The sequence below is a fragment of the Aythya fuligula genome, chromosome 8, assembly GCF_009819795.1.
Source record: "Aythya fuligula isolate bAytFul2 chromosome 8, bAytFul2.pri, whole genome shotgun sequence".
Taxonomy (NCBI): Eukaryota; Metazoa; Chordata; class Aves; order Anseriformes; family Anatidae; genus Aythya; species Aythya fuligula.
In genome coordinates, this window is record NC_045566.1 from 1,205,825 (window position 1) to 1,221,819 (window position 15,995).

General features: G+C 38.8%; 1 protein-coding gene across 6 annotated transcripts in view; it reads right to left on the reverse strand.

The window, feature by feature from the left end:
- LRRC7 (leucine rich repeat containing 7) overlaps positions 1-15,995 on the reverse strand; it is a 170,609-nt gene that overhangs the window by 22,761 nt on the left and 131,853 nt on the right. For all 6 annotated transcript variants that reach the window (XM_032191862.1, XM_032191860.1, XM_032191861.1 and 3 more), the window contains exons 15-19: positions 15,883-15,982; positions 15,089-15,213; positions 9,655-9,855; positions 1,150-1,261; positions 740-920 (exon numbers count right to left, since the gene is read on the reverse strand). In XM_032191862.1, the coding sequence (XP_032047753.1) occupies positions 740-920; positions 1,150-1,261; positions 9,655-9,855; positions 15,089-15,213; positions 15,883-15,982 (719 nt within the window). The remainder of the gene's footprint in view (positions 1-739; positions 921-1,149; positions 1,262-9,654; positions 9,856-15,088; positions 15,214-15,882; positions 15,983-15,995) is intronic.

Here is a 15,995-nt window from a genome sequence, read left to right on the forward strand (position 1 = left end):
GTCAAAAGTCCTGGATGGCTCAACACCAAGTTCATATATAAATCCAGCTGAACATATTTTTTTACTGTAAAAATAACCTTCTATGAATTGCAATTTATTTATTTTTTTAAAAAACAAAGCTGCCAGATGCAGTTTGTGCATCTTCTCACCACCAAGATGCTATGCATCGCCAGTAAGCAGGCTCCAGCCTCTATTAATGGGGAAGAGCCTGTGCATTTCTTAAGACAGAGCTACATTTACGCGACTTACAGCAGGAACAGACAGGGCAGAGAGTTCCATGTATGGTACAAGGGTGCTTCCAGGTTGCTGATGGCCAGTGCAGATTACAGCTTTCAATGAACTGTATTGCAATTGGAGGTCCAGGGCACAGTGATGCTCAGGACAGCATGAATATGAGACACATGCACTCTGTTAGCTACACTAAACTATAGCCAGCTGCAGCTCAGGACCACACAGAACAGAATAATTGCAGCTCAATTACTAGGCGCTTTTAATGCATGGCTATAGCACATGGTTGAAAAGACAGCTATAGAATTACTGACATTTATAGAGTATGAATGGGTAGCCAATGCTCCACAGCCTGGGCCATGTATGGCTGTGTACACCTCAGGATAATTGGGGTAAAATGTTATGATTTTGATCTGAATATCTTTACAGACAGTACACAATTACTTTGAATGAGTACAGTAACATAAGACAAAAAGCAGTTGGAAGCTGTGTTAGAGAAAGAGGATCACACCTGTTTCCCCACAAAGAGTTATTCACTGCATCTTTAGCTGTTGTCTGCAAGGACCCCATTTTAACATGCGCATTGGAGGACCCTGAGGAAGCCTGGGAAGGGGAATAGTCTGAGTAAGTGCCTGAGGAAACGCTGTTATTCAGACAATGGATCTTATCTGCTTCAGACTCATCTGTCGACTCTGAAACAAAACACAGCACATGTTTTCAGGAGGTGGTGTATGGAAACTAAACTCCAGAAAAATGCATTTTCAAATAGATACTATACATATATACATGTATGTGTGTGTGTGCACAAATACATACACGATATGTTTTAAAATCAGTGAAGTGCAGAATACGTTAAATAACACATCTATCTATGTGCATTACATATGCTTCCATCTAGCAGGCTGTAAGTCAAGTTAGTACCTTTCTTCTCTTTACCCAGAAGAACAAGCTTGGGTGGGTACAACGGAGTCTCTGGTATGGAAGGACGAAGTTCACCTATCCTCATCTCACTGGCAGGATGTCCAAAGGCATCCTGAGGAATACAATAATGTAGAGTAAACACAGGAAACAGAAACCACTTCAAACTGCAACGAGCAAACATTTCGAAGCCTTCTTTTCATCAATGTGACAACACACCGAAACCCCACCATACGGGCAGAGATTGTCTAATTATGATGATTTGTCAGCTGAAATTTCTAATTAGTTCTACAAAAATACTTGTAAAATTATGGTGATGTGTTCATTCTGAAAATGTGTACAAAACAGATGGAGCTCGTAAGATACATCAAGGCCGTGTAAACATTTTTGATCAGGCAAAGGTCACAAAAAATGCAAGCTGCCAGCAGAAATAAATAAAAATTTTGAATAAATATTTACTTATTATTTCAGGAATAACTGTTCCTCATTCATTCATGGCACAAGTCTTTCCACAGATTCAGCTCTCCTTATAGCTATATTTAATTCAATTACTTTGTCTCTAAAGAGTTTTCTGCTAAATTAAAATGATTCAGATTTCAAAAACTTCTCATAGAGAGTTTAGCAAATCTTGACATTCTCAGACTTCCTGCACAATTGTTTTGCTGTTCTAGTCAGCAATAGGATACAAACTGAAAATAACATGAGTTGAAAAGTGGAAAGAAAGTGGTCTTAAAAGAGACATTTTAAATTAAGGCTTTTAAATTGAGCTCATAGGATAACTAGAAGAAGGGAACAAAGACACAAATAACCAATCTGTAGCATTTCTTATGCCATCACTGAAAAAAGTTCAGAAATAAGAGAGATGCTACACCCAAAGATAGGTGACACGGGGAGACAGGGTAGGGGAAGACCCTAACTGGAGGAATGACAGAGGTAACCCAGCTCTCAGGAAGGATGGGCAACACAGGAATCGCATGCTGGGGGTGTTAGTGCATGGGCTCAGGGGAACATCCCGGAGAGAGAACTGATGGAGATGGGCACAGCAAGACCGGATGGTCGTGCTAACTAACACCAGTGAAGATCCTTGTGGGAAGGGGCAAGAGAAACACATATCATCTTGGAAGCAGGAGGATGAGCTGTGATTTTGTAAAGAGAATGGAAGCCGGGGAAGGAGGGTATCTAGTAAAAAAGAGGATGTGTCAGACAGGTACTAGGAGAAAATCCATAATTAGTAGCAAAAATTAGGAAGTGAATAGTTAGGGGAAACATATTTAGGAAGAAACTTTCCCTAATGGAGACAAAATGAGGATTTCTGTACCCTGACATTATGTTGTTAATGGTACTCCGACGATTATGGGTCATATGGTTTTGCAGAGAGAAGTCAATAAAGGAAGAGAAACAATTAAGAATTAAATATTTAGAGAAACAACTAAAAATGGAGTACCAAAACCAAAAATGCATTATCAAAATGTAAAATTCTACATTTTAAAACTTTATTGATTTTACTCATAGGGTGAAAACTTTGTGAGGTATAGCTCCATTAACTACTTTTGAAATAACAGTGGAAACAAATATTTGTTAAAGCATTTGCCATGTGATTTATCCTTGAAGAACATAATTGTATTTAAGAAACAGATATTTTAATCCTTCTACCTTTGGTGTACTACTGGAGGTAGCACCATACCAAAATAGCAAAGAACAGGCATCTTCACAGCCCATTTAATTAACCCTGCAAATGATAACATTTAAGTAAACACAGCCACATGCTGACTCTTACATGATGTAATATATTCAAGACTTTAAAACACTTTGATACCCAGAGCTCCCTTGTGGTGTATGGTATTTCTCACATAACGATATTGATGTACATACAACTTAAAGTGAGCAATAGTGCAATAGCATTTTTTCAGTGTAACACAATCATTTCTACTGCAGTGTAGCAAACTTATCATGCAAAACCATTTTTGAAAAATAACAAAGTGCATAGCATTCACAGAACGTGAAATTCCCCACTTTTGAAGCATAGTGTATGCTTCAAATGTTTTTGTTTTGTTTTGTTTTGTTTGTACCTCTGAGCTTTTTGTATGCTCTTCTTTCTCCTTCCTGTCTGGGATTTCCAGAGTCGATTTATGAGTGTTGTCTGTATCAGACAGGTGACTCTTATGGAACTCTTTACTTTCTCTATCTTGCACCTAGAATCCCAATATTGTGCCATGAAACTTTTAAAAGTTATAAGCTTAAAATAAAACTACTTGCTGTAAGATAAGAAGAACCAGCAGTTCCATATTTGACATAATGGTGAGCACAGGTTTTTATTTTAGTTGCATGATTTCATGAAGTTTTCTGCTATTCCTTCTTTCTTTCTTTCCTCCTTTCTTTAACTTACTTTAGCCTCTAGTCTAGCTATTCCAACAATAATCTATACACTTTTGAAAGAATTAGTCTGGCACTTCTGAACATACCATGAAAAAGTGAAAGATGTAAAAAAACAAAATCATATTCCATTTACTTTTACTCTGCTTAACAGCACCCTTTTTCTTAGAAGCCCAAGAACAAAATGGGCACTAAAAGAAAAAAGAAAAAAAAGTATTATTAATAGGACCACTTGCAAGAGCAAAGTAAAGAAATAGACGTAATTGTGTTTTCTGAGAACCTATTCCTGAAGAGTAACCACAGAAAGATACAGGCAGAGGAAAGAAAAATATGTTGAGCTGTTTCCCAAGAGAAAATACATGGTAAACCCCAGTAAAATAACTGGGAAAGAGAAATATTGGCAATTATTTATGCTGACAACACAAAAACATCAAATTAAAATCTAGAGAGCTGTGATTTTCAAAATAACCTAATTCTGAGAGTCTGTTTGCAAAGAACAGAAAAAGAATAGAAAGACCCGGGCTCAGTGCAGATGCATCATGCATAGGGCAAAGGCTTGGAGGACCATTAAGGATGGATCTATTCCAAAAGAACAATTAAATATACATAGAGGGTTGGCAGCACTTCTGAACTGGAGTAGGCAAGGGCAATCTGAAAAATGACAAGCTGGCTATAAAGAAATCAAGAAGCAAAGACAAATAAACAGATTCAGGCTAATATTACTTGGTCCATATTTTATTAAAATTTTAATGAGGGACTAAAGAAGATCACAGAAAATGTAGCAACAAATGTAACCAGATAGATATCAGAATATCTCTAGATACAGTGATACATGTTTTCCCCCAGAATCACAGTTAGGTCTAGAAGTGCAGTCTTAGAAAAAAGCCTCACTGAGCCACTCGCCATGTCACAGACTCTGCACATAAAATGGCAGATCTTCTGTCTCTCAGCCCTGCATGTGGACAGCTTCAAAGTCCCACTAAAAGTCTTCTCCTGATAAGACCACAAAATGCAGACTTCCTGCAGCTCCGTGTGAAAGTCAGTCACAGTTCTGAATATGTTGCTAAAATAGCAATGACCAGATTGACCTAAATAAAATTCAGTCACTAATCCAGAAATGCACTGAGAGTCACCCAAAATGTGGGATTATCCCAGAAGAATGTGGAGTGCAGGGTCTTCCTCCTGCTCCCACAACTCTCCCACTCTTCTGCCTGCAGAGGCTGCTTCCAGGAAGGCCATTTCAGTAGCCATTAGTTCTGAAGGCTGTCCTGTGTGTACAGGGTGTAAAGACGAGGTATAAGTCCTACTAAAGAACTGAACTTGTGGGATGAGAACTTCTGAATGTGGATCTGGAATCTGAAGGTGGGAGAATGAAGAAACCCCGAAACACGTCTCACCTGCTGGGGGGTACAGCAGCCAGCACACTGTTAGAGCATTGACGCAGTGAGCTCTCCCCTTTTTAGCTCCAGCAGGCATTCCCAGACATACAGCATGGCTTTAAAAGGAGACATAAACTTGCTGATTTGGTGACACAAGTACTTGAGGAACAGACTGGGATAGTGTTTGGGCTCCACACAGAAAGACGGAGTAGATCCTGAAAAATAAATTGTTCTGGGCAGGTAGGGCTGTTTCTGCCATGTCTTTCTGCTTTGCAGTCCTGGGGACTGGCAAGCATTTAGAGGAATGCACACTTTAACCTTGCCTGTTAGGTGATCAGAAGTACAGCCCATCAGACGCACCCAGGCACTGACCAGAATTTGCTACCACCTAAGAAGTCAAAGTCTACAGAGATGCATTTATTGTGAAAACTTCAATTTCCAATAGCTTTATTTCAAATGGCTAAGCTTGTTTGCTGACATGGTCAGAACTCTGGAAAGATAAGCTGCGGATTCTTATCCAAGCAGTTTGTCATGTACTGCAGAGGATGGGAAACCCTGTAACGTCATCCTAAGTTATAACCCATGGAGATGGTCTTGCCCAGTTCTGTATGTAGTCTTCAGTTTGAGGACAGAAGGCCCAGCAGTGCTCTGAGTTACAACACCCTAATATCCGAATTGCACTCCCTGTGCTCTCCCATCTCTGGAGGAAAAGAGCTTCTGCCACGCTTGGTCTAGATGGATATGTACCCAATTGCATATATTTCACTGGGGTGAACAGAGACATTCTCAGGTCTCTTGAAAAAGAGACTTTTTATGGCCCATCAGACATAATCCAGGCCTACATGCCCTTCGTATATGAGCTTGTACAGGGTGCCACATCCAGACGTGTGATACTGCATCTCCCAGGTCCTCACTCAAGTGGGGCCAGGCAGAGCAGCAGCCTCAGTGGGTCCGCTGATACCTTGGACTGATTTTATGGAAGGTGGGCTTCATCTTGGAGACAGTTCTGAATAATGCCTCTCCAATCCAGACACAAAGATAAGGTCAGGCAGAAGTCAAAGTAACTGAAAACGGACTTTAAGACATTTGACATCTTATGTGGGGAAAAGTCTCTTGTAAGCCGAATGTCCAGAACAGGAAAGTATTACTTCCCTTCTCCTTTGACAAGAAGTCACTGAGGTCGTAACCTCAATAAGCATCCTTTGTACTATGGAGAAACCATATGGCAAAACTCTATAATGAAGATGTTTCTGCCTCCTTATTAAATACAGGTAATTCTGTTGCAAAGAGCTTATCGTGCTATGGCCTTAAAGCAGACACAGACTGAAAACCTTTAGGACATATTTCCCTCCCAGTCAAGAGAGACTGCCGTTGTGCATCTCATTAAGGGAAAACAGTTCCCAAAAGAGACACATCAATTGAATCAATTGAAGCCAGGCAACCTGGGGAAAACAAAAGTGTGCAAATTCTCTTGGAAAGGCAAGATGATCTTTTAGACAGTCTCTAAAACTTTCACTAAAAACAGAACAAAAAGAACACCTTTCTCCCTCTCAGCCCCCATTCCTCCAAAACAACCCAAACCCATGCAAGTAATGAACTAAGAAGTTAAAAGGATTACAGTCTTATTTTGATTGAGATGAGATAAAGGTCTCAGAAGAGCCAATGCAGCTGAGGCAGTATTTTTCTGGCTGTTAGCACTAGTACCAGCACCAGCATCTGGAGCAGATTACTCAGAAGACAACAATCTCTCCTTTTTACACAGTACTAATGAACCTGCTAGGAATTAACATGAAGGATGGAATGTTGCATGCTGGACTAGAAACTGCTTTTTATTTATTTATTTATTTATTTATTTAAACACAAAGCTGACAGTTATACAGAACTCTTTCAGATGATTTTCTCAGTCCATACATATCAAGAATATTAACTAAAGATCTCAATTGCCTATTTGTGGTATTTCTCAGTGATGCTCATGGAAAGGGTACAAAATGCACTAAGTTATCCCAACCTTCTTTTTGTCTAAAATGCACATCTTTCGCAATGACATAGGACAACAAAAAGGTTTATTTTAAATGGTGATTAATTAAGAAATTGTTTATTATTACCAAAGGTGGAGGATAATACAGGGGTTTTGAAATGTAGCTTATTACTCATTTCAGATTCTCCTTTTAATTATTTAGGAGCAATTCTGTGAAGACACACGTGTGAATTAATTGCAAGAGAACCCAAGAGAGATCAGAAAAGAAACCAGCTTATCTGGCTTCTGAAGATGAAAAAGTGAGCACTGCATCTGAAATTAAATTACCTTGTTATAAGAAAACTGTCTTCAGTCTAAATCTATAGCAGAACACACCTGCATTTTCAAACTGTATTTTAACTTGAGGCTTGAGATCATGTCTCCTAATTATCTGAAAAGCAAATGGAGCTTAATTATGTTTTATTTAATGTGTTACAACTGAAATCATGCTAATGTTATTCACAAATAATTCATAATTTTTCTACAGTTTCTCATACCTCTTCTTTATCTTTATGCAGGAAGCCAAAGAGGAAAATGTGTACATGATCTTGTTTTATTGCCATAAAAACTTCCCAGCAATGTTATTTGCCTGAATGACAGGAATGCTTTTTTTGTTTTGTTTTCTTTATTTGATGAGATAGCTGTGCTACTAGTCTTGAATAAGCACTAGGGAATCTAAAATCTGGAAAAAGTCTACCATCTTCACCCTTGTAATAAAGGAAGATGAAAAATATGTTTCTATTGATATGATGGAAATAGCTCATGGACTCACATCAGTTGCTTGTGGTAGAAAATCAACTAGGAAATTGCAATCACACTATTTAATTGCACTTCAGGAATTACTGCAGGGTCTTTAGCAATTCAACTATTTTTATAAAACATATATTTTGATACTCTTGGATTAAACAGTTCATGTACATTCACAGGAAAACTAGATATGATTATTTTCCCATTGCAAAAGTGAATGCATTTTTATCAAAGAATAAAATGCAAGAAATCTGTCTTTATCTTCTTCTGTATTAAAATTCAGTATGCATTCTACATACTGGCGAATAATGGAGGCTTTGCTAGGCTTTGGATACTCTCAGAACTCTGCCATGGCTGTTAGCTGGGACATTACTCCCTGCTAAGGGGCTCCTCTTGGGCGACAGCAGCAGAACCAGTACCACCACCTGTACCTGAAGCCCTGTGTTTCCAGACCCAGAGCCACGAGACCTAACACCCAATGGCTTTATCAGACAATACTGATTCCAGATAGTATGTATGTGGTCTCAGTATGGTTCATTAAAAACATCAGAAACCTATTAAGAATACTTAAGTTCAAAGTTAGTTGATGCACAATAAATTGTATTCAGCAACAAATCAGAACACGTAAATACTCATGCCACAAGACGTAAGTTGGTTAAAAGGCCAAATTTACACAGTGAGATAGAGAATAATTGGTAAAAAAGAATAATGGTAGAATTTAAGATTTCACCTTTAGATAAAACATGAATGATTTAACTTAATTTGAGATTTGAAGAAAGTTTTCTGAAGCCATCCTAAGTCAAAAATAGATATTCTTTTAATAAATGAAAAGGTTTATCTTTAAATAAAATACACAGTACTGACAGTGCAGCTACAGTGACTGCTGTATAAGTGTGAACAGCCAATCTGTGTTAAGGATACAGAAAATTGAGGAAGAAAAAGTCATCCACACCCAACCAGCCAGGGATATTTCAAAGACAGTGAACTTATCATAATATTTAAATAACAAAGGGGTGAAAAGATAATTTGATTTTTTTTTCTTCTCATTTATTTCTTTTGAGTATTAGGACTTCATAAAGATTTGTAAGAATGGAGGTATTCCTGTAGACCTGTCCAAGCATTTTACAAATTATCAAGAAATACTGCCAGAGTAAGAGGTTTCTGCTATTTATAAGGTGTGGCTACACAAAGTAAGTCATTAGTATGAATGTATCAATGAGTAGACATCCTCTGAGATCAAACTTCAGCTAATAAAAACAGCTTTGCACAGGACTGTGCAGTACTTTGGAATTGATCTTTTACTAACTGTATTTATATCAGAATAGAAAACTTTGTCGCTATGCATACTGATCCACTTTTGGCCAAAGTATTAAGGGCTAGATTATGCCACTCATTGAAAAGTACTGTTCAGGGGCAACTGATTTTTAAGTTCCCTGCAGTCAAAGAATCACTTCTGTTGGCTTCATTAACATTTGGCAAGGTTTATTGGCTAAGGGGGATTGGACTAGATGATATTTCAAGGTCCCTTCCACTCCCTAACATTCTGAGATTCTGTGATGTATTATGTATTACGTTTAATGGGATAGAAGAAGCAGAGCCTAATGGCATAGTATTGTGAGACAGAACAAACTGGTTTGTCATTTACATATTTGGTGCAGAGATAAACTTACGTAAGCCTGATGTGTAAATCAAGATCAGGTCTAATCTCCCAATAATATGCAAGTCTCTCATATCATTAAAATTTAGGAGAGTGCGGGTATATATCAATACAAAAATTCAGATTTAGCTAGATCTAAAACCCAAAATTCAATCTGATAATCTTAGTTGTATTGAGAAAAAGAGCAACTCAATATAAAACTAGACTTACTTTACAGAATTAAACTAGAAACTCTTAGGTATGAAGTTCACAGCAGATGTAGCATATAATTTGAGGGAGTTATGTTAAAACCCCATCTTGAACTATTGAAAGGAACAACGATCCTTTTACATTACCTCCACTGAAATCTCCTTTGGTGCCATGGGCCACTTGTGCTCATACTTTTCTTTCACAGTTTGTTCACTGTTCGCAGTTGGTGCTGTGTTCTCAGGCCGTACTCCATGGCTTGTTTTGCCCACCAGATTTTGAACTGATTTTACCATATTCTTTAAATCCTCCGGGTATGGAGTGGGATAACGTTTTAGATTTATTTCAACCTGAACATTCATAAAAAGAATTAAAGCACAAATACAAAATGAAAACAGCATGCAAACTAAAACCATGGTTACAGTACTATGCCTAAGTGCAAATTCCTCAAATTTTGAGTTAATCTATTTGAGGCAATTTGTTACATATAGCTACCTTCATGGATTTTTAAGTTCTTGGACTGAAATTTGCATTCAGTTACATTATGGAAACCTATAATGGAAATTCAGTGACATAAAATAATGGATGGGAATGCTTCCCTATAAGCTTATCTTTCACCCTGTGAGAATATTGTATTTTAATTCTACACTTGACTTGAGAGTACTAACATATTAAATCACACTTTTCCAAAACGATACTGGTGTAAATGAAGAATTAATTTAGCCATGTTCAGTGTACTGAATTAATCTGAATTATCTATAACAACTGAGAACAGAATCTGATCTACTGGGAGCTATTTGCTCTTTGAGATGGATAATGTACATACATACACTCAAGTATATGAATACTCTTAAGTATACAGAAAATGCAGGAAAACAGACTCAAACCACTACAGAAAAGTCACCCCAAATCACACTGAATATTCCTTTGACTGAAAGAGCTACTGTTTTGTTACAATGATCAACATCTTAAGCTTATATTTTTTTATCACTCAGAAGTAAAGAAACAAAGTATTCACCCAAGTCCAAACCAACCCTAATTTTAAGACAATTTTACAGAATCTCAGGGTTGAGTGAAAGGGGAAGAGGGACATGACATGACGCTATCAGCAAATCGCTCAGAGGAGACGGTGCTGTAGATTACCACGTCAGCAGGGATCTGAGCAGGAAAGAAGACATACATGGTGCTGGCCTCTCCTTACACCTCCCCATTGTGTTACAGATGTATTTTGTCTGCTGTACATTGCACCCCATCGTGAGAAGAGATGCTGAGGAACCAGAAGAGCATGTCCAAACAGAGCATGACCTCAGCAAGGCTGCTCGGGCTGTGCAGAGTGGGCATTTGGTAGGTTTGTCCCTTGCAGCCAGCGCATGGCAGAGGCCCCCACTCAGCGCATGGCTCTCTCCTCCATGGAGCAGCTCCTGCCCTCCCTGCTCTGTCCTTCCCACTGCAGACCTGTGCTATCTGCACTGCTGGGACTGATGGTTGAGAGTCAAGCACCAGCTCCGTGGCTCATGTGGTAAAACAGAAAAGGTCTGCAGAGTGGTCTGTCTGCTGTCAGGCAGGAGTAATGGCCCCCAGGCATGGCCAACTGAAATAGAAAAAGTGCTGCCTGAGTCTGCCACTCTCTTTGGGCCTGGACTTGGGGTGGAAATGCAATAAAATCCTTCAGTGAAGGAAAATTACAGCTCCCAGGGCAAGCTCTGTGTGTCAGGATAACTGTTGCTGTTTATGAGGCTGTGATCTTTGAAATTACTCTACATTTGCCATGTGATAAGTAAGTATTTAGAAGCATTTACCACAAAGCTGCTTTTACCTGGTTGTGTATGTGAAGTAAGCAAAGGGAGGTTGCTTTTAATAGCTCACTATACAGCCACTGAATTTTACACCCCTAATGAGTAGGTAAAAGGTAATTTTGGATTCAAATGAATATGGTCTGTTGATGGGAATATTTTAGAAGCAAGAGCATGATCAATTTGGAAAATGAAACTATATGAAATACTAGCTTATAAGTCTGAACCACAATAGAATAAACATTACAGATAATAGATTCTGACATGACCTTAACATAAAACGTTAAAATGTATGACTATGATGTCATATGTTAATAAAGAATTTCAACAGAAAAAAGAAATTAAGTCTGTAAAGCATTATTAAAGCTGTGGTTGATTTGCGGTTGAAAGAAATCGTATTTGGATGTGGCCTAATTAGGCAATAGCTTTTTCACAAAATCCGAGCCATGATTTAAATGCAGGTTGTACAGACAAACATAGCTAGAACTCAAGTCATAGAGCAAATCCTCAATAAGTACTAGTCAAGGAAAAATTAACTGAAAGACTTTCATGCGATAGGCAAGTCAGACAGGGATTTCAGTAAGAGTCTTATATGGCTATGCGCATAACAATTACACAATGAAAGTACTGGCAGTTGTGGTGGGTGATATCCAGCAGAAAGCAGGCATTTTCATCACTGATTTAGAATTATCATTACAGTGGAAATCTGCACTCCCTGTCGATGCAATTCATTAATGTTTTAATGCTACACCAAAAGTACCATGACCCTGAAAAGAGAATTTTCAAAGTTCAAAATTCTTTATGGAAGAATTTATTGAATAATTAAAATAATCAAATTAATGTTATATAGTTTGGCTGAGAATTCAGTTTTAACTGTGAAATATAGAAAGGAAAAAACATTTACACTTTTATAAAATGCTAACACTGTTTCTGATTACCACCTATTGTTAATTGGTTAATCTTCGAATTCATCCCATAAAGGTCTGATGAAACTGCTAAAACTGCAAATACAAAATAGTCCCTACAACCAATTGCAACACATGGATGGACTGGCACACATTAAGTTCACAAAACGTTCCAGAAATTAGCTTTTAGCTCATGTGCATGCATTTAAATGAATGCTTGTGAACAGTTGAATCAAACAACTCTTTATGGCACTTCTAGGGTCATTCATATATGCAGATGAATTAGCCGTTCTGGAAAAGAGCACAGACGTATCAGAAGGATGCAAGTAAGTGTTTCTACCCTATTAATTAAATTTGAGATTTATTTTTTTTTAATAGCTTGGGAAGAAAGGGTGTTTTACGGGTGTTTTCCATCACCCACATACCTACAGTGGGTAATCTTTTCCTTTCAAAATCTGGTAAGATTTTCTTGTTTTGAGCAATGTTATTTCCACACTTTCCATTTTTACAAACTTACGGGATTTATTGGTATTTAGTGTACACACAGTGAGATATAAGAAAGGAAAGATGTTTTCTTTAAGAAACACAGATGGGAGGAAGTATCTGAGCAGCTCCTAGTTCCTAGCTTAACTTTTCATTTAATATCTCTTCTCTGTATAAGCAACGACTATGGCATCTGCTGCAAAATGTAATGGTTTGCTTTGATGAAGAGATACTAGGATCATTATGGAGGAGAGGAACATTGGATTGGAGCATCTCTCCTTCGAAGACAGGCTGAGGGAGATGGGTTTGTTCAGCCTGGAGAAAAGAAGGTTCATAGAGGCTTTCCAGTACCTAAAGGGGGCTACCGGAAAGCAGGGGAGGGACTGTTTGTCAGGGGGTATAGTGACAGGACAAGGAGTAATGGTTTTAAACTAAAAGAGGGTACATTTAGATTAGACATTAGCAAGAAATTATTCACCATGCAGGCAGTGAGGCCCTGGCCCTGGCTGCCCAGAGGAGCTGTGGCTGCCCCATGGGGTTTGGGCAGCCTGGGCTGGTGGGAGGGGTCCCTGCCCATGGCAGGGGGTTGGAACCAGATGGTCTTTAAGGCCCCTTCCAACCCAAACTACATAGCAAAATCTCATGCAGAAATGGACTTGTATATTACAGCGTTGGTATATCCACTCTCTATGGATGAGAGGGAGAAGAGGTAAGTAACAACTCCAGAAAATATATTTTAGTATTGGACTCTTCCCCCCACACTGACACAAAGGATGACAACTGTCTTGACCTTCATCAGGCCAAGACGAAGCAGTAGGGAGACCTGCAGCCCCGGGGGCCATGGGTCACCCACATGGCACAAACTGCTCCTGCACGACTGGCCGTGCCACAGCTGCCTCCTCGTGCCAGCCGTGAGCAGGCAGCCCAGGAAGGAAGCACTGCAATCGCAGCATCCACAGCATCCTGAGCAGCTCTGGTGCTGTGTGCCCAGGCCTGGCGTCACACCACGCCATGGCAGCTGCTCACCGCACGGCACAGGCCAGCTCCTATCTTCACTAAATGCTGTTTCTAGGAAACCTGAAAATATGGCAATGAGTCTCGGCTGTGTTTGCCTCCCCATTTTCCATACAGCAGATGGCAGCATTGGAACTCGAGTACAAGAACACCATTTAGTGGATGAAGGATATCATTTTTCTACAAAAACATCTTACTCGAAGGAAACACTTGTTTCAGTCATTCATAGAGTTCAGATATATATTAAAACCAAAATGGCTAAGTGACATTCTATTGCATTTAGATATTGAGAATAATGCTTGCAACTAGCATATAATACAGTTAAATTCTTCTATGATCTTAGAAACTTATATCTATTTCCCTGTTAATATTTCAGTTATTTTGCATATTTTACACATTTGGACATCCATATTGTTAACAGTTAAAATTATGATAAGAAGTAGTGGAACAACGTAAGAATCTCCCTGATTCTCTGCTTTCCATATGTGAGCCATAAATCTGCAGTTCACCTGGGGTAAAATTTCAGTTTAATCTATTTATCGTGAGTCAAAGATTGCTTTATGATTTCATTTTTCTGTTTTGTGAAGTAGTTTTTTACTTTGCTAAGTAAGTTCTGTTTTGCAGTAGAGTGAATTATCTCTAGTTGCAAGACTTTGATGAAAATTCCTAATTAGGGAAAATAGAATAAAAAATCCAAATTTTCCAAACAGATCTAAACCAGATGTTAAATATTTATTGCTAATAGTATTGCTCTTTTAAAAATTAAAATATGATTTTAATATCCTCATATGATTTTTGTCTCTGGAAACACTTGTTGGGTATTCTACTGCAGTTCAAAATGTGCATTGTAAAGTGTTTGATCTGGGGTAATTCCTTTATATTATTCAAAAGATAGACATTGACATTTTCAAGTTTTTGATAGGTTACAAAATTGATGAAAGATAACCCCTCTGGTGCACATTCCTGTGTAACTCCAAGAAGTCGCAAAGTGCTCATCAACTTCCACAGTGAGAGGAATATGGAATATAGGGTCTAAATATTTCTAAAGAATAGGTCTAAATATTTCTAAAGAATTAGGTGGCTGGAGGGTAATTCTAAGTCCCTAAACATTTGTTGTTAATTTTGGCTTAGTGATAAAACACCTGTCACATTAGGAACCCAACACTAGGGTTCCTAATTCGAAGTTTTGCTGTCTAGGCAACAGCAGACTACCTGGTACCATGTACTTCAGGGAGAGCAGATATGTTGTCTTTCTTAACTGCTATACTTGAAACATGGTTTCAAGTATTTTCTGCTTATTTATAAAACAGAAATAGTTCAATACAAGATCGGTATATTGGACTCTGTCCATAACATGTGAGTACCAGAAAAAATCAAACAGAGCTTACCTTAACTTTCCCTGCATTTTCCTCCTCTTCCTTTTTGTCTTCAAATTCGAAGGCAACAGTCATACGTTGCTGTCTCTGCTCCTCCCATAAAGTAGGATTAAAACTATCACTGTCTGACTGGAAATCTACAGTTAAATTGCAAACAGCAATGCAACAGAACAAAGGATTAGTGCACTCAGCAAGTGATTGGAAATGACCTAAAAAGACAAGTTCTTAGTGGATCCTATAATCTTGGGTGACTGCCTTAAAACTGTTGTGGGGTGTAATGAAAGTATTAACTGACAAACCACTACAAACAAATTTCAATGCTAAAATCGGAAGAATGGTGGAAAGCAAGAGGGTTTCAGGACAGAGGGGAGTGGGGTACGGGGATTCCAATGTAACAGGGGTATGTCAGGAGCCAAATTCCCAGATGTGTTGGGCCCAGAGCTCCGCACCCGCACATCTCGGAGGTGCCCCCACCCCAGCTCCCTCAGGCAGGCCAAGCAGTCCCTGCTCAGCTCCAGCTAGACCCTTGGCTTCTGCCCCACACACACTTCATGCCCAGGTTGAAATCATTTATACGAGGCCATTCTTCTGAAAATGTAAAAGAAAATGTAAATCCTGAGAATAATGGACAGGAGCCCTTTGTGTGTGACAAGATATGGGCTGTTACGTGTGCACTGCTGACTTTACATGTCAGAAGAGAGACACTCATACAAAGAACCACATCTGAAACCCCTCCCTCTCTTTTATCTCCACTACCTGAACAAGCACTGCTCCTGCCTGTGTAGGAACTGCTGACGATGTTTTACCTTCATCACTGCGGGGTTGCTGGGGAAACATGTAGTTAGTCAGCACTCTCTGCTTTGTTTCTGGGTGAGCCTCCGTTTGCAGTGGAATGAGAGCCTTGGACTGTATAGGAGAG